Source organism: Sceloporus occidentalis, unplaced genomic scaffold (genome assembly GCF_023333645.1).
Source record: "Sceloporus occidentalis isolate IW3139 unplaced genomic scaffold, rSceOcc1.0.p SCAF_5, whole genome shotgun sequence".
NCBI lineage: Eukaryota > Metazoa > Chordata > Lepidosauria > Squamata > Phrynosomatidae > Sceloporus > Sceloporus occidentalis.
The window spans coordinates 165,445,346-165,464,368 of NW_028316985.1; the positions used below are offsets into that span (position 1 = coordinate 165,445,346).

General features: G+C 40.0%; 1 protein-coding gene across 1 annotated transcript in view; it reads right to left on the minus strand.

Moving 5' to 3' along the window:
* Positions 1-19,023, minus strand: part of BANK1 (B cell scaffold protein with ankyrin repeats 1) — a 206,171-nt gene that overhangs the window by 40,126 nt on the left and 147,022 nt on the right. The window contains exons 8-9 of the mRNA XM_089527249.1: positions 7,570-7,687; positions 5,545-5,850 (exon numbers count right to left, since the gene is read on the minus strand). Of these exons, the coding sequence (XP_089383375.1) occupies positions 5,545-5,850; positions 7,570-7,687 (424 nt within the window). The remainder of the gene's footprint in view (positions 1-5,544; positions 5,851-7,569; positions 7,688-19,023) is intronic.

Consider the following 19,023-nt stretch of genomic DNA (forward strand, 5'->3'; position numbering starts at 1 on the left):
ATAGAACTCAGTACCAATATGTAGGGGGGTTGCTGGGAGGAACTGCAGATTAAGGACATCCAGACCTGCCCTCAAACTGTTTCTATGTGGCAATACTATGGCATTCATATGGAGATTATTGGGTATGTACTGGCTGTTTGTTGCCCTGTGTATATTTTCTGTTTAGGAGAAACCACTATCCCAACAATCTTTTGAGGATGCCAGGTGCTGACACTAGTTCTTGCCATTTCATTGGGTTTAGTTATGCAAATATTCTTCATTCAAATTTTGCCAAAATCACTTCTCAGTTTAAATGACCACTCCCTCATTAAAAAAAAATCTTTTGCAAAAGCTTTGTGAAAAGACCTATCTATAAAATGTCAACAGTTAGGCTGTCTGATAATCTTAGCATTCTCTGTATTTTACATGTCAGTTTTTTAAAGCATCTGAGTGTTCTGACAGGACTAGGAATAGATGTATCTTACTGAGACGTGAAATCTTGTTTTGCTGAATATGCTTTTGTCTTGAGTGCAATTTTTTTGCTTACTCTCATGACAGGTCTTTACTTGCTCCAGCTTTCCCAAAAGAAACCTGGAAGGCATGGATTGGCAAATGCGCTGACAGAGATGACACTCAACTTCCACAAAATAACAGTCCTGAAGGGGCCCATTCACTCAACACAATTATGCCACTATAATTCACTTTAATGGTCATGGCAACATCGTTTGGGATCCTGTGGTTTGTTGGAAGTCCCAAAGCATGTTGCCATTGCAGGTAAAGTGAAATAATGAGCAAGATTCTGCATGGGACAGATAGTTATGATATCATTTGTGGTGAACCATGATAGAATGAGCATAAAGATTGATCCCAGTGGGTTTCTGTTGCAATTCTTTGTCACACTGCAACTTGGTGGTTGGAGGGGGCTGGAGGCATCATCCTTCAGTACCCTACTCCCCAACTTCTTTGCTTGGTATGTCTGCCTGGATTCAGGTGGGTTTTAGGAACATTTGTGGCTGTGACAATGGTGCCACCATTGCAAATGTGAATATGAAAGATAGTCTAGTTTATGACAGCCATAACCTATAATCATGTAATGTAAAAGGGCCCAGAGTTCTGTGTGAATTGCCAGTGCCTATTAAATAGGGATGGGCTAATGCTTATTTGGCTTCTTCCACTTTTTTAAAAATTACATTCTTCCTGTCCTCTTCATGAAGAAATACACTTATTTTGGCTAGGTTTTATTTAAAAAATGAACACAAGGAAATTATTATGCACCTGCACTGGTCAAATTCAACTGGAGCAGCCATTTCCAGTAGCAAGAGGGCATGACTGCATTGGTCTGCTAGAGGTAGTGAAGATAAGTAGCTGATCAGGTAAAAGTGGCAATCCTCATTAAGCACCACAAATATGGCAGCATCTGCAGGGATACAAAGCCCTGGATCTGAATGGACAGATCTGTCAGTTTCACTTTCTCTCATAATTGGGTCATTTAAATGTCAAGTTCTGTCCACCCCATTTAGGAAGAAATTTCCAAAGGTCAGTAAGTTATTTTAAAAATGCACTGAATGAAATCCTCACTTGCCTCATTGATTTACCAAAGGGTTGAAAGCAGTGATTCCAAATGTCCTCCAAATGTTATGGATTTTTACTCCCAAAACCCAGGCTGGCTGGGGATTCTGGGAGTTGAAATCCAAAACATCTGAAGGATCAAAGTCTGGGAATCAATAGCAATAACAATAGCATTTACATTTCTAAACCTCTTCATAGTGAACTCAGCACTCTCTAAGAGGTTTACAGTCTGTAACCCAATTCCCCCAACAAGCTGGGTACTCATTTTAGCAACCAACAAAAGGATGGAAGGCTTCCTGGAGCCCTCTTGGATTAAACTCACAATAATTTGGCTGCAGTACCAGTATTTAATCACTACACCACCAGGGCTCCTTATCACTAGCTTAAAGCAAGACTGGGTGACAGCTGTGCAGCCTTCCCTTAGCTGTTTTTGAGGTCACTGCTTCTCCTGGCCTCAAGTCAATCTTGAGCCATGGTGACCCTGTGGATGAGGGTCCTATCCTCTTTCTTAACTGTTCAGCTCTCATCTGTACTGGTATGTACTCCTCTATGGCTGCTTAATTTGCGGTGGCAATACCTTCCCCCAACCTCCCTTTAAAGCAAGATTTGGGAGGCACATGTACCATGTTTTTGACCCCATCTGCACTTCCAGAAACCACCTGGAAGCATAATTTCGCTTAAAGAGAAAGTGAGAGGGCATTTTTTGAAAAATTGTTGTTGATACTACCACATCGGCAGATTTGGTAGCATGGATGCAGGATATTTGGGGGGGGGGAGGAGGGGAAATATGGCCCTCCTGCTCCTATGTTTTGTTCACCCCTTATTAAAACAACACATTGGGCAAGATCCTAATGGTACTTGCACCCCATCAAGCTCTGCCAGTTGTAACAGAGAGCCCTCTCCCCTTGCTGTACCCTTAACTTACTGTTCTGGCCATTTTGTCACTAGAGGAGAATGGGGGAACAGACACACAGTGGCTCACTGTACTTCTGCAGCTGTCTGGATCATAACACCTCTGTCTACACTGACCATAAGAAAGCACACAGAGGCATAATTTGACATTATGGTTTCATATGTCACTAACAGGATTCCAGCTTCTGTCCATGCCTTGACTGGATTATTGTAGCACCCTCTATGTGGGGCTGCCTTTGGAAACTTACAAAACTTCAGTGCATCCAAAATACTTCTCTGAAGATGCCAGCCACAGATGCTGGTGAAACATGAGAAAGAAACTCTGCTAGAACATGGCCGCATAGCCCAAAAAACCCACAAAAAACTACCCAAAATACTGTTGCCAGACTGCTGACTGAGGCCAGTTACAGGAAAAATACTATCACCTTGTTGAAACAGCATCACTGGCTACCAGTCAATTTCCAGGCAGAATTCAAAGTGCTGGTTATCACTTTTAAAGCCCTACATGGCCTAAAGACTGTATCTATGGCACGTTACAAACCGCCATAAGGGACGTCCTTAGGACATCCCATTTTGAAAAAGGGGCGTCTCTTCCAGACGCCCCTTACCCTGTTACAGACAGAGTCCGTAACAAATGGCGGCGGCCGTTCCACATGGCCGCCTCCATTTTGACGTAACGGACGCTCTGCGTCCGCACGTCGCGGCCCGGAAGTGACACTGTGAGTGTGCGCTTTGGCACTTGCGGCGTCTCTTCCGGGTTGCTGGAAGGAGCGCGATTTTCACGCTCCTTCTTTACAGCGCGGAGGAGTCACGCGATTTGGCTGCTACGACTCCTCCGCACTGCAACCGGCAGCGGCCCGAGACCGCCCCTTTTGGGTGGTCTGTAACAGGCCCAAGTCTACTATGTTGTTGTGTGCCTTCAAGACGTTTCTGGCTTATGGTGACCCTAGGAAACAATTGGGTTTTCTTGGAAAGTTTCATCAGAGGAGGTTTGCCATTGCCATTCTCTGAGGCTGAGAGAATGTGACTTGCTCAAGGTCACCCAGTGGGTTTATGTGGCTGAGCTGGGATTTGAACCCTGGTCTCCAGAGTCCTAGTCCAATAGATAAAGCACTGTACCTTGCTGGCTCTGTTGTTTTCTATGAGCAAGCTCAAATTTTAAGATCAGGAGAGGGCTTTCTCTCAGTCCTGTTCAAACAGGCTTTTAATGTGTAATTGTTTTCAGGGAGCTTTTTATGGGAGTATGTATGTTTTTTTTTTTTAAAAAAAACACTTTGCTATGCTTTTGAATGATTTTTACTTTTAAAAATATTGGTATAAATGTGATGATTGTGTTTTATAAGTATTATCAAGTTTTTAGATTATCTTGTTTTTAACTTAGTGAACTGGCTTGGATCCCACATTGAGAGAAATGTGGCATATAAATAGAATAAATAAATAATAAAGAAATGTTCTGCATATTGATAATCCTTTTATCTTTAAAAACTTTTTAAATAATCCACTTTTAAAATGTTCCAATGGGTTGGATTAAAAATAAATGCAGTATAAAATGCTTTGTGTGAGAAACATGCTATTCCTCCTATATTGTCCTCCTTCTTCTCCCAATAATCTTGGCTTTGAACCTCCATAGGGGGCACTGATGCCACTGAAAAAGAAACCTTTCCCTGAAAGTGTGTGTGTGATTTTGGGGGAAGGGTGACTCCAGATGGCTTTTTAGCTATTCTTCTGCAGTACCTGCAGTAAACTGCTCTCTAAAGAATGTGGAGGGATGACTCATTACAGTTTCTCTTTGAAAAGAAACGATCATCCCCTCCCAAAGATGAAACCAACCTAATACTTCATGGAAACACAGCACAATTATACTGAAAGATTCATGCAGAAAGTGCTTCAGAGGGATTCTGCTTCATCCCTGGGATATTAACTGGCACTGCCTGTGTGTGTGTGTGCTTACAGATAAATTCACAATGCAGTAGAATAATTTGGCGGTCCAGCCAGCTATTCTAAATTCTTTCCAATGAATCTTTTAATCCCTTCTCTTCTGTTGGGGTAGGTGGTTCTTGTAAGAACATAACCACTCAAAGGTGGCAACCATGCAAAAAGTGATTTGGTCAAATGGTACCATCTTCCAGAAGAGTAATACTTTTATCATGCACATGCACAGCAAAACCCACTTCAATTTTTATTCCAGGTAAAAAGGCACAATACTTGTTGCTACATGCTACACAGTGGCAATATCTTTAATATCACTCCCCTGTCCTCAAGCGTCTTGTCAATTGTTAAATTTGTTGAGATTTGGTATTGTTCTGCTGTATCTGAACAAAACTTGGGGTTGTCATAAGCCAGAAACAAACTGAAGGTACGGAACAACAATATGATGAGGACTGGAAGCAAGAACAATTCAAACTCCACACCCATTTGTAGAGCCAGTCCAAAATACTGGGCTATATGAGAGAAAAGACAAAAAGGTACATTCCATTTTATCACATACATACAGAAGGTTACTAGTCTGGTTACTGAATCTTAGGGGTTTGGCAGACTGCCTCGAAAGGGCGGGCTGGATCCGCCCGTTTTTACTCCTGATGGAGATTGCACCAAGCAAACACTGCAGCCTCCATTAGCTCAAAGAGGGTTCTTTTTAGTCTGCGTGGCAGGTGTCATGCGTGCACCAATAGTGCACTCACACACAGCGATGATGCATGCATGGTGCCACAATGTTTAGATACTGCCATGCCATGTTGCATTGGCAGTTAAAGTGTCAGCACATGTCATTAACAATAAGTCAGCTTCTAATGTTGCTATGTTAGTAAAATTCCCATGGATACCTGAAATAATTCCTATTTTTGTAAACTGAATATGTTTTTCCATGTCAATGCAAGGTCATAATCTAATTATCATTCAGTTCCACCCCATACAGGTGTAAATTTGATGGAGATGAATGTGCCTTATTCCTAGGTAAGCATATAATACATTATAATTTTGGGGCCCTCCCCCCTCGCAAAGCATCCCACTGGACATGTAGATGAATGTAGCTCTACCGTACACATCTTTGCAGAATTCATTCCTGCTCCCTCCATATGTGTGTACCTGGAGACAGATAGGGAAACTCATCCTGTCTTGTGGTAATAGGTTGAACTCGAGGTGGTAATGGTGGCCTCTCAGCGTAGTTCACATCTCTGTCATGTGACTGGGAGACTTCCTTGGTTGTGATATTATGTTTCTCATCATTACCACCCAGGCGATGCAGGTTTTCCTCAGATTTATTTCCTTCTTCTTCTGCTGATGCTTCTTTCTCTACCACTCTTTCCCCTCTATCTTCTTCTTGTTCTGCCTCATTGTCCATGCCTCTGTTCTTCTCGATTTTCCGAAAGGCTCCAGGGTGTTCTCTTTTGCCTATTAATGTTGGGTAGGCTAGATTAGTACTTCATTTAAAATACACCATCTGGAAGCATTTCATATCTTGCAGATTTTCACAGGAGCAACAGCAGCACTGCTAATAAAACTTTCATGAACTAATACTGTGGAAAGCTGTCACATCTATAACTCCAGTGGAGGAATCTCTAAAATATTTATTAAATGAATGGTGGAGGCTTTCATTAGATTCTATAACTTTGCCACACACAACATATTCATGTGTTTGATAATATTAGACGTTCTCCAAATGACTGTGGTAACACAGTGCTGTTCCCTGCAGGCCTCAGCAATCCCTTTCCAGCATTGAATGCAGCACTGTACCTATGCATGAGCATAGCAGGTCATAGGTTACGCAACTGTAAGAATAAATACAGTGTGGCTTGCTGGCTGGTTATTTAACATGTTTTCAACTTGGAATAAATATGACCATAAGGAGGAGAACTGCCTAACTACTTCAAAGACACCAGGTTCTGTCTGATCTTGGAAGCTAAGCAAGGTCAGGCATGGTTAGTATTTGGAAGGGAGACTGCCGGGGAATACCAGGTGCTGTCGGGTATATTTCAGAGGAAGGCAATGGCAAACCATCTCTGAACAAGTCTTGCTCAGAGAAAACTCTATGGTTAGGTCACCACAAGTTGGAATTAACTTGAGGGCACATACAAGGAAGAGAAATTTGAATGACCTCAAAGACCATTTTATTTATTTACTTATAAAATTTGTCTACTGCTTTTCTACTCACTGGGGCTGTCATAGTGAAGCACAGTAAAACATTTAAAAGGATTTTAAAAACCCACCCCAGATCTAAGCCAATATTCTTTAAAAACAGGTTAAAAACACATTTTAAACCTGACCTTAAAAAGTTTAAAAAAAATATATTTCAAAATGAGTCAAGATAGGGGCAGAAGGGGAAAGATACTATTGGCAAATTGTTTCAGTATAATTTTTGTGGTTATCCCTGTTTGTGATCAATATATCTCAGTATTTTGTTTGTTTGCAGCTTCAGTTATCAATGACCCAGATGCTGATAGACTGCAACTCCCATAAACTTTAAACTTTAGCCATACTGGCTGGTAGATGATGTCCCAAACATCTGGATACTGAGGACTGGGGAACACTGCACTGTGATAGTTGCAATATCAGTAACCAAAACAATGGTCAAATTGTCTGAATTGACTGTGGCTCCCCTTTAGTACACTATCTAACTACAAACAGTAGCAAAAACCAATGGCTTTTATAAGGCTACAAAGCAAAGGTGGGAAGGAAAACTCATCCATGGTACAACCAGCTATGTATTTATTCTATGGATGTCCTAGCAAATGTCTTACATGGGAAGCATCGGGAATAGTAACATGGTTTAAAGGAAGAACTTTTGACCACCCCTCCTCTCTCTGTGAGAGTGTATGCATGCATGCATGCATGCATGCATACATGCATACATACATACATACATACTATAGACTCCAGGTTTCTGTTCAGCTCAGTGCAACAAAGAGTTAGGAGCAAAACTTATCACATGCTCTAAGTTGGGGTGGCTTTAGGAGCAAAATGTAACATGTTAAAGTCTCATGAATAATGTACCTTAAAATTAAAACCTGATCACAATATCAGAGGGTTTTTCCACTCTCATTTTAACAATGAGACATTACTGAGGGAGAACCCAGTTAAGCAGCCCTAGAAATTTCTGTACTAGGAACTTACCAAGTGCATTACAAGGAGATTCTGATCTCATCATCATCACATAAATGTCATCTTCAGCCTTCACTTCTTCTTCTGGATCATCTCTTTCTTCATTGTCTTCTTTATTGTCTTCGTTTATCTGGAAAGTACAGATATGAACAAGGATATTGAATAAAGGTATCAGTGCAGTTTGATATCACAGATCTGAAACCAGACATGCCAATGTTGTATCCATTGTGGACTTTTGCATAAATGGTTAGTGCAGCTATTTAAAAGAAAGAGGCAGGATGCAAAAGCTGAATAAACTTTATAAACATTTCTACAATCATCGGCAGTACTATTCAAGGCTGTCTGGAAAGTGTCATCCACATGACCTCCTTTGCCCTGCCAGGGATGAGCCAAGAATGTCATGGCTCTGACACTAATCCATATCTAATAGTTTCTTGCTGCCTGATGTATCTCTTGCTATCAAGGCAGTTCCTGATTGAATATGCCCACCAAGCCTCAAAATTCAAAAGACAACATGCCTTAAACCCCCCCCCCCCAATTTTCCTGCCCATCACCAGTCCCCAGAATCTAAAGGGTAAGACAGAAAGGCTCTTCTTGCCATATAGGTGCCCTTTGATTCTCGTCTTTGCCAAAAAGCACATCATCCCAACCACCACTAATGTGCCGGCACCATCCAAGCCAATTGCAGATAATTCTCTGTGTGACTTGGGGCATAAGAAAAACCTGAAACATGACAGTTTGGAAGTAACTGACTGAGCCGCACTAACCAAAAGAAAAAATCGTTCCCTAGATCTTTTCCTGAGGTTCTGTTGACTTGCAAGGATTACCACAGCTATTATCCAAATAGCTATTTTAGTTGCATCCAAGACCTTGGACATGCCTAGTAGATTTTTTTTTAAACAAAATTCCCCCTAGCCTCACACTAAAACAAAATCCTTTCATTTCCATGCCCTTCAGCTGTCCTGCTGTGACAAGGACAGTCCCAATTAATCTTCTGTTGCTCCACTTTTTCAGCTATTCTAGCTATTTCTAAAATGTCCCAATTTCTCTCTACTCCTCCCATTTTCTTTTTCCTCCAACTTGGTATTCAGTTCACAGCTGCATAAGCAGAGTTCCACATGTGTAACTGTTGCATTTGCAGTCATGTGTTCTTGGATGAACGTTTGACTATTTATCAGTGCCTTCAATGTACCACTTGCTCCACTGAGATTGCAAAGATTTCCACTGTACATCCCAATTGCACAATGGGGCAATAATCAAGCACATTTGTATATATGGAATTTGTTTCACAAAATCTGTATTCAGCAAAAAGGTGAGGTCACACAACCATCACCTGAATTCATGAGTGAAGATTCATATTATACAAGCACACTATAGCTAAAAATTTTTTAAGAAATGAAAATTTTGGATTTTTTTTTAAAATCTGAAATGTGACAAATTGTATAGCAATTTATTATTACTAGCATTATCTTTTTTTGTCAATGTGTCTGAATTTGTGACGACACTTTTTCTCATCAAGGATGATTAAAAACTGTGAGTATCTTTCATATCTGTGGAACTTAGTTGTGCTGTTCTTTGGCACAGTGGTGTCACTAGGACTGGCATCATCAGGTGCAGTAACTCATAGTGTCACCCTTCCATTGACCTCGTCCCATACCACACCATACAGATTCCTTAATAATGTTTTTTGTACTAATTCTACTGATAAATTGTAATTCCCGTATATCACTGAATGTAATGGCAATAGTTGTAACATAACTAGTAAAAATTAAAGTTATTAAATTACAATACCATACCCACAGTGAGATATATTTACAACAATATAGTTTCATGTGATTAAAGTGAAAATTTGGTAACACGTTTTAAAAGAAAATTTGAAGAATAAAAACAAAAACAAAACCTGAGGTCTCTCTTTTCTCTGCCCACTGAGCCTTCTCTACTGCTGAGCTCCAGGGTTTAATGGGATGTGGTCAAATGCCATGGCCCATTTCTGACAAAAAAACAGACATTTGGGGAGCAGTGGTATCATGTCTTCTTAGGGTGTTACCTGGTGTAGCCTGCACCCCCCTAGTGATGTTCCTGCCCCTGGACAATGCATGTGAACCAACCTTCCCTTGGACCAGCAACTATCTATAGTCAGAATCAATGCTGGCACTAGCTGTATTATATATATATATATATATATATATATATATATATATATATAACTCTGTTTCTGTTTCTCGCACCAGATTGCACAGTATAAAAGATATCTGAAGTGGGAGATCCACTGGACCTCTTACATTTTTATCTTTCCCTGCAAGATATGCTATGCCTGGGAGTTTCTGGGTAGCAACAGTAGAATGTAGGATTTATTTTTAGGATTTATATTTAGAAAACAGCATGAGTTAAGTATCCTCTTTCCTTTGCTGCCCATGTTAACTGGCACCTCCATTCTACTCATGGCTGCAGTTGTGTTGAAAAGAAAAGTCGGGAAAATCCAGCTTGAGTTCTTAAGAAATTTACCTTCTGTGAGCTGACTTGAATTAAAGAGGCTTCCTTTATTTATTTATGTTAAATTATTTTCTCCTCTTTGGTAAAGCTAATCAGTCTATCCATCTATCTATCCCAAAGCAAGTAATGATGGCATTAAATAACAAGCAATAAACTAACACTTTTAAATAAATAATTGTAATAAAAATATAAAATGCAGGTAATAAAAATGAATGTATGAACTAAGCCACAGCAAGGGTCAAATACATTGTAACAGCCCAGGTGAACATAGAGGTTTAAACTTGGTGCTGCAAAGAGAATAAGATTGATACCAGGAATATATCTTAGGACAGTGATTCTCAAACAGTGGGGCAGGACCCCTGGGGGTGGTGACAGTTGCTCAAGAGGAAGAGGGTGGGAAACTTGTGAGCCCTCTTCCTGCTCTTCTCAAACTTTTTATGTGTAAAATTTATACATGCATTGAATTAAATATTGAATTAACTTAAATAAAACTTCTAATTTGAACAATGTTATTTCCTTATAAAATGTTAAAATAGGAATATACAAGAATGTGCAAGTGAAAACAAGCACACTAAATCAACAAATATTTTTATTCATATATTACGTCAAGTGGGGTGGAGGACAACATCTACATGTAGATGTAAAGGGGGATCCCAAGAATAAAAAGTCCAAGTATTACTGTCTTAGGGAAAGGGATTTCAAAACCGGGTTGTCACCTAAGAGCAGCGCCTGTCTTGGGATCAACAAGCAATGTACTTCTCCAAAGATGGGATCACAAAATAGGTCTCCTACAAGCCTAAGAAAATAAGTAAGGGAGAAGTGTTCCTTAGACACTTTGGTCTCAAGTCATTTGGAGCTCAACAGGTCCACATTACTATATGGATTTCAGTGCAACCAGTGCAAGTTCTTCAGAACTGATTTTACATGGTCTGTGTGACAGCTATCATCCTGGCTGTTGCATTGTGAACCAACTATAACATCCATCTTGTCTTCCAGGGCATCTTTATACAAAACTCACTCTAATAGTCCCAGCAGGAGAGGAGATTTGTAACTAAACTCTGTTTATCCAAGAAGAGCTGTAGTGTCTGCAGAAGGCAAACATGGACACTGAGGCCACCTGGATTTGCAGTGACAAGGCTGGATTAAAGAAAGTCCCTAGACTACACATAGAATTTTTCAGAGATAGTGTAAACTCCTCAAGAACAGATCGTTTATCAGGTTACCAAATTCTTGAACCCAAGACTCACCCACCTGGTTCTTTGACTTGTTCTGATTATGTTTTAGCTTATTGGCCTTGCTGTCTTCAGGACATATCAGCATGGCCTATGCATGCATAGGATTGCACTACTAGTCATGGACTTGCCATGCCATGGACGTTTTTAAAGATACACCTTCCTCTCTTTGGCAGAACAGATTAATACTCTCTTTGGCACAACTGCTCCCCCCTGGAATTGCTTGATTATGGCTCTTCTTCCACTTTATACTGCAGCAATTATGAGTGCAGGGGTAGGTGGGGAATGCAAAGGACAATTAATTCTCAGATCCATGTGCACTTTGAATAAAAAATCAAAAATCCCAACATCTGTGATGAGAAAAGCTAAATTATTTGACTCATACACCAAATTTGTATATATTGAAAACATATATCTATTTTCAAGTAATTTATTCTGTCTGATAACAGAACAGCAAGGAACTCAGTAGGTAGTGAAGCCTTGACCTCTAGAAACACTAGAAATCTGGTAAGCCCCTTCTCTGGCTTTGGTCATTTCACTATCTACAATGGGCCTGGAGTTTGGTTCCAGGAGCCAGTGTCGATACCAAAATCAGTGGATGCTCAAGTCACATTAAATAGAATGGCATAATAAAATGGCATCCCTTGTATAAAATGCCAACATCAAGGTTTATATTGGGAATTTATACTTTTAAAACAATATTTTCCTTGTATGAGCCAGCCCAGGGTCTGAGATCCCCAGGAGAGGCCCTTCTCTCTGTCCCACCCCCATCACAAGCACCATTGGTGGGAACATGAGAGAGCCTGTTCCATGGCTGCCCCTAGACTGTGAAACTCCCTTCCCTCCTTATTGGCCTTCTGCTGGCAGGCAAAGACCTTCCTCTACAGATCGGCTTTTAAAGCAGAAAGTTTTTAAAGAACAAGCTGGATGTTGTATTCTTTTAAAGTATTTTAATGCAATCTGTTTTAATATTGTAATAATTTAATCCTATTTTAATGTAACATTTTTCTATGTTTTAATGGTACTGTTTTTAATCTTGTAAGCTGCTCTGGGTAACGGGAGGGATATAAAGAAATATAACAACAACAACAACAACAACAACATGGCAATTACTTGTCACACCACATATTTTCAAGTGGATGTTTGAATCCACGGATAAAGAATTCATGAATATGGAGGGCCAACTGTATTATCTCTGCCATCAAGCCTATTTTTTTTAAGTTTAAGGGCTAGAAACATATTTGTTTCCAACACTACAATCAGAGATCTCTTGGATATTGAGCCAATAATAAATTCTGTCCTTTTCAGTTCTATTTCTATGGCATCACCCAGCTGGTACACATTATCCAGTGGAACAGAGCAACAATGAGTAGACAGCTGCCAAACCGGGCTTTTTTTGTTTGTTTTGTATTTACATTGAATTTTAGGTGTTTGATCTAAATCAGCGCAGTTGTCAGTTCAAGTACCAATTCCATCATTTTTAGAACTCCGTGGAGAGTTTTTAATGGGAGGATTTTTTTAAAAAAACAACAAGGTAGTAAAATGTGTACTCACTGGCATTCGGGTTTCAAAAGCGTTTTCAAGGCCAGAATTTAAGGACTGTATGTTGGAGCTCTCATTCTTATGAAAATATGCATGTGTAGACATCTTGTTAGATTTTTCTATTCAGGTTGGTTTTGGTAGCTGGGCTTTACTTTCTATTATATTCCACATGAGAGCTGATATGAGTACAATCATTCCCTATGTGAGCAAAAGTACACGAGAAGAGAAAAATAATACAGTGGACCCTTGGTATCCACTGGGATCTGGTTCTAGGACCCCCCCAACAATACCAAAATCTGAGGATATACAAGTCTCATTATATATAATGATGTTATACAATGGTATTCTTTATATAAAATGGTAAAATCAAGCTTTGCATTTTGGATTTTAGATAAAAACATTTTCAACCTGTGGTGGAAATTTACTGTGGATGGTCAAATGCCTGGATGTAGAATTCTTGGATACGGAGGACTGACTGTAATGCTGTCATCTTCTGCCTCAGTTCTGTACTAACCCATTAACTTAACTGGGTACAACTTTGCAAAATTAATGATTTGGGCTACAGTTCCTAGAATCTCACAGGTAGTAAGGCAGGATATAGCATCATGTACTACAGTTATGGATTCATAACCAAGAGTTACAAAACTGTAACTGCTTTGCATTCAGCTGTATTATGTATTCATGATAGTGACATTATTCTCAGAATTGTAAATGTCCCCTGTATCCCACCTTAAACTCTAGGGAGCTGCTCTGAACAATGGGGGTATGTTCTGCTGGCAATTGGGGTGCAGCAGGATGACATTTCTAGCAGCCTCCTGCTAGCAAACCACTATGTGACCCTCAGAAACAAGACCCCTATGGCAATTACTTGTCACACTACATATTTCTGGTGGAAGGAAGCTGGAAAGGTCATCCTACTGCGCCCTGTTCTCCCAGTTTATTGCTTGGAGGGGCTGCTAACTGTCAAGGTAAGTTTAGAGTGAGACTAGGAGACTATACTTACTTACACTTTCACAGCTAAGAAGCTATACAGACCATCAGGGTTCATTAAGGCTGGCCTCGGGGTGGAGTTGGGGCATGGTGTCCATATGACGCACACCCAGACTACACCCCCAGGCCAGTGTTACACCACATGCCACACCACACGGTGGGTGGTGTCACAGCGCTCCTCTGGTGATGTGTCTAGATGACACAGGGCCAAAGGAGCACTGAAAAGCCTTGGTGCCGGTGCCTACGGTGTCCTTTTTGCAGCCCCGATCTGGTGCTAAAAGGGGCAGTCTGTACAGGCCCTAAGACACTGATGTAGGATCCTGGCAAGAAATACATTAATTTAATAATAAACTGATTTTAAAAACTGGAAAGGAAAATCTGATGATTTCAGATACTTGTACACACAAGTATATACAAGTATATGACATCCCTGGCAATTCTTATTTTATTCTGTTTATGGAGTCATAATTCCTGAGGTTTTTCTTTTTTAGCAGCTTCCCTTCACCTTTGAACATCTACTTGGGCACATGCACATGAGCTTTAAACACCTTTGTCTATGGATCTGGGACTGCTAGCCTGATATTTAAAGCTGTGCAACTTGGTCAAAAATTGTGTTCTCACAGTCATCACAATTTCTAGATGATATTCTTCCTCATACTTCCTACAAGAGTATACATAAAGTTTAGAAGAAGTTGCTAAAAAAAAAAGGGAGGGAGGGAGAGTTGAGGCATTTCATCAAGCAAAATGGTAAAAGTAGTTAATTTTCAGGGCTGTTTCTTGTGTTCTTTACCATTGTGACTAATAATGATAATAATAACACAGATTATGCAATTAAGATTTGTGCTTGGTAACAAACTTTTACCCAGGGTTCAGTAAACTTATCATCATTTTGCATTTTTAAATGCACTTCTCTGACAACCCATTCCTTCTAGCAATTGAGCTGAAAGCTAAGAAGCCTCCTAAGATGGCGTTTCTGTGTCTAATTAAAACCAGGTACAGCTCTTCGGTAATGTAAATGGGCCCTGATTCCCAGAAGCTGAGTACATGGGGAAATTAATTGTGGAGAAACAATAAACAATAAGTAGGTTAGGAGATTCTTCGGGAATTCATTTTGTTGACAAGTATCAACCCAGTAGATGAAGCCTTATGCAATTCATATAAGACTGCCAAGAACTGTTTTTAATAAACAATCTGGGCATCAGTATTACATCCTTAAGATGACTGTAGCCATTCTTTCTTTCTACCCTTGGAACTGTTTTCCATTAATTCTCTGAAAGGAGCTAACAGTGCAATCCTATATATGCCTATTCAGATGCCAGTCCATTAAAAAATTGCTAAATTATAGCATTGGGAGGGCCCCAAGGGCCATCAAGTTCAAGCCTCTACTCAGTGCAGGAACTCCAGCTAGAGCATCCCTAGCAGTCTCTCCAATCCCTTTTTGAAGATGTTCAGAGAAAGAGACACCACCATCTCTCCAGGAGTCTTATTGCATGTCAAAGCAAGAGAGCACTGGGTTTCTGCTTACCCCTCCTCTTGATGTTGTAGCACATCCTTTCTCCTTCCAGAGGGAGATGGTAGTAAAAGCATACTTTTGCGAAACAATTTTTTCCAGTGCAATAAAATACATGCTTTTACAACTGTATCTCTCAGAAAGAGAATGGAAGTGCTTCAAGAGCATGAAGAGAGATAGAATCATCGAATTGTAGAGTTGGAAGAGACTGCAAGGGCCATCCAATCCAACCCCCTGCCATGCAGGAAATCTCAATCAAAGCATCCCCGACAGATGGCCATCCAGCCTCTGTTTAAAGACCTCTAAGGAAGGAGACTCCTCTACACTCTGAGGGAGTGTGTTCCACTGTCGAACAGCCCTTACTGTCAGGAAGTTCCTCCTAATGTTGAGGTGGAATCTCTTTTCCTGGAGCTTGCATCCATTGCTCTGGATCCTCCTTTCTGCGACAGCAGAAAACAAGCTAGCTCCTTCCTCAATGTGACATCCCTTCAAGTATTTAAACATCCCTTCAGGTATTCTCTTCTCCAGGCTAAACATCCCCATATCCCTAAGTCGTTCCTCATAAGGCATGGTTTCCAGACCTTCACCATTTTAGTCGCCCTCCTTTGGGCATGCTCCAGTTTCTCAATGTCCTTTTTGAATTGTGGTGCCCAGAACTGGACACAATATTCCAGGTGGGGCCTGACCAGAGCAGAATAGAGTGACACTATTACTTCCCTTGATTTAGACACTATACTTCTATTGATGCAGCCTAAAATTGCATTGGCCTTTTTAGTTGCCGCATCGCACTGTTGACTCATGTTCAACTTGTGGTCTACTTGGACTCCCAGATCCCTTTTACATGTAGTTTCATTCAGCCCAGTGTTGCCCATCCTATATCTGTGCATTTCATTTTTCCAGTACCTTACAATTCTCTGTGTTGAATTTCATTTTTGTTAGCTTTGGCCCAGCATTCTAATCTATTCAGGTCCTGGGGTATTAGCTACTCCTCCTAATTTGTCATCATCTGAAAATTTGATAAATATGCCTCCAATTCTGTCATCCAAGTAATTGATAAAGATGTTGAATAGCACTGGGCCCAAGACAGAGCCCTGTGGAACCCCACTGGTCACTTCTCTCCAGGGTGAAAAGGAGCCATTGTTGAACACCCTTTGGGTTCAGCCAGTCAACCAATTACAAATCCATGTAACAGTTATTTTGTCTATCCCACATTTTACAAGCTTGTTTGCAAGAATGTCATGGGGAATCTTGTTGAAGGCTTTACTGAAACTGGCATGTCTCTTGCTGTGTCTCAGCTTCCTTTTAACATGCAAGAAGGCTATAGGTAATTAGTTCTATTGCCAAAACACTCTTATTGTCAACTTCCTTCTAAAATTCAATCAAATCTACCCTCCTGTTACTTAGAACCATTAGGCCTGGTCTATCTTCTGGGTCAGCAGAGAACAAGCCTGCACCCTCCTCTGTGTAATAGCACTTAAGATGCAATCATGTTAATCCTTATTCTCAGTGTACAATTACTGTATTGTATTTTACTGAGATAAGTTGTATTGACTTATTTATACCCCATCTCCCATCCCAAAGCTGACTCAAAACAGTTTACAAGATAAAAATAAATTCAAATAAAAACACAAAGACACTGAAACAAAAGAGTTATGTTTAAAATGCCATTGAATCATAAACAATTACAATAATTAAAAATATACCCATTTAAAAGCTAAAAAGGACAATACACTAAGAAAATACATTTTCTTACAAAATAGTTTCTAAAAGCCTGTTGGAATAAAAAGTGTTTCACCTACAGATGTTAGGACAGGGAGGAACCAATCTAGTCTTCCTAGGTATGTTATTCCAGAGCCTGGAGACAGTCACTGAGAAGTCCTTTTCTTGTGTTCCCCCAGATATACCTGACAGGTAGCAGGACCGAAGGATCAAGCAATGAGATTTACTCAGTGAGAGTTACTTGAAAAGACTTACTTGTCCATAAATAATTATAGTCTACAGCCTGCATATCAGCACTGCAGACCTACCAAATTATAAATACTCAGGACTGAGTGTTACAAAAATGATGATAGTTTCATTTTGTTAAAACCATGGAAAGCAATGGAAGTTATTAAGCAATGTAGATTTCCCTGATTGAAAACTTTCCCAGAACCTAGAATATTTTGAATTTTGAAGCACACCAGGTCTTGCCTAACCAATTATTTGATTCAGACTGGAATTAAGACAACAGGCATAGAAGTCTGCAGGAAAGGTTGAAATTAGTTACTTCACATGGAAATTAAGGTAGAATGAAGTTATACTTCAAAAGCAATACAGTGAGAAACAATGAAGTTACTTTATTGGTTTAATGAGTAATGGGTTTGAGTTATTTTCAAAGGTAACATCTAACAGACACTTCAGAAGCCTTCTGGCTGAATTTTTAAAAAAGCTTTATTTTATCAATCCTGACTTTCTTCCTCTCAAAAATGTAACGCAAAGTAATAGAAAAGCAACTAGTAGTGAAATGAACAGAGAGCATTTGTGGTGTAGTAGTCTGAGCACTGGACTACAGCTCTGGAGACCAGGCTTCAAATCCCCATGGAATAGCTATGGAACCCCCACTGGGTGATCTTAAACAAGTCACAATCTCTCAGCCGCACAGGAAGGCAAAGGCAAACTCTTTCTGAACATATCTTGCCTCGCGATAGCGTCACCTTAGTACGGTCACCATAAGTCAGAAATGACTTGAAGGGATACAACAACAACAAATGAAACAAAGAACATGATGAATTACTTTACTTAGCACTGTAATAAGTAAGAGCAACTAGTTACTTTCCAAGTACAGTAACAGGTAACTTGCCAAACTGTGGGGAAGAAAGAGTCAAACGATCTAGACTGCATTACAAATAATGCTAAGGGTCAAACTAAATGCATGCTACCTATGATGAGGAAGTTTGCCCTCTTAACAGGGTTTCCTCAAAGAAATAAGCTACAGCAATCTGACTTGCATACCAGGGTAGAATTTGCCTCCCAAAACCAATCACAAAATGGAGTACACTAAATGCAAATGTACAGTATGCAATTGAGGACAATCATATGCCATGAGAAATAGATCTCTTTCTTGACTGGTGGGAAGACCTCTTCAAAATACACGCTAAATGCATTCATTGCAACCACCAACATCGTCATGCACATCACTGAACATAAGGTGTTTCTGATGTAACACAGGATGCCATGTGACTGGGACCCAGGGCTCAGAAGATGTATGGAGAACTAGGATGGCTACAAATCCATTGTAGTCCCAAAGCAGCCTGAAGTTCATAATTTCATGACTATCTAGGTCCCACAACAGTTGGGACAGCAAAATGTCAACAACAACAACAAGAAATGGATATTTTAAAAGCAGCTGAAAAATTAGGATGATAAAGTATTAATCAGGACTGTCTCTGCAAAACTGAAAAAGTTGGAGAGAATGCAATGGCAGATGGTGAAATAATCAGTGTCTAGTTTCTCCAACTTCTTAAAATGTTTATGGGATTCTGCAGTGTTTCAGTATAACATTCTGCAACATAGTATTGTAGAATGTTGCAAATACATAATTTTAATTATTCTTTGACAGCCCTATGAAAATATTGTCAAAATAAAGCTCTGTGGCTGACTTCTGGGGCAGAGGGAAGAACATCTACATAGTCCCCATTTTGTTCTACATTTTGTACAACG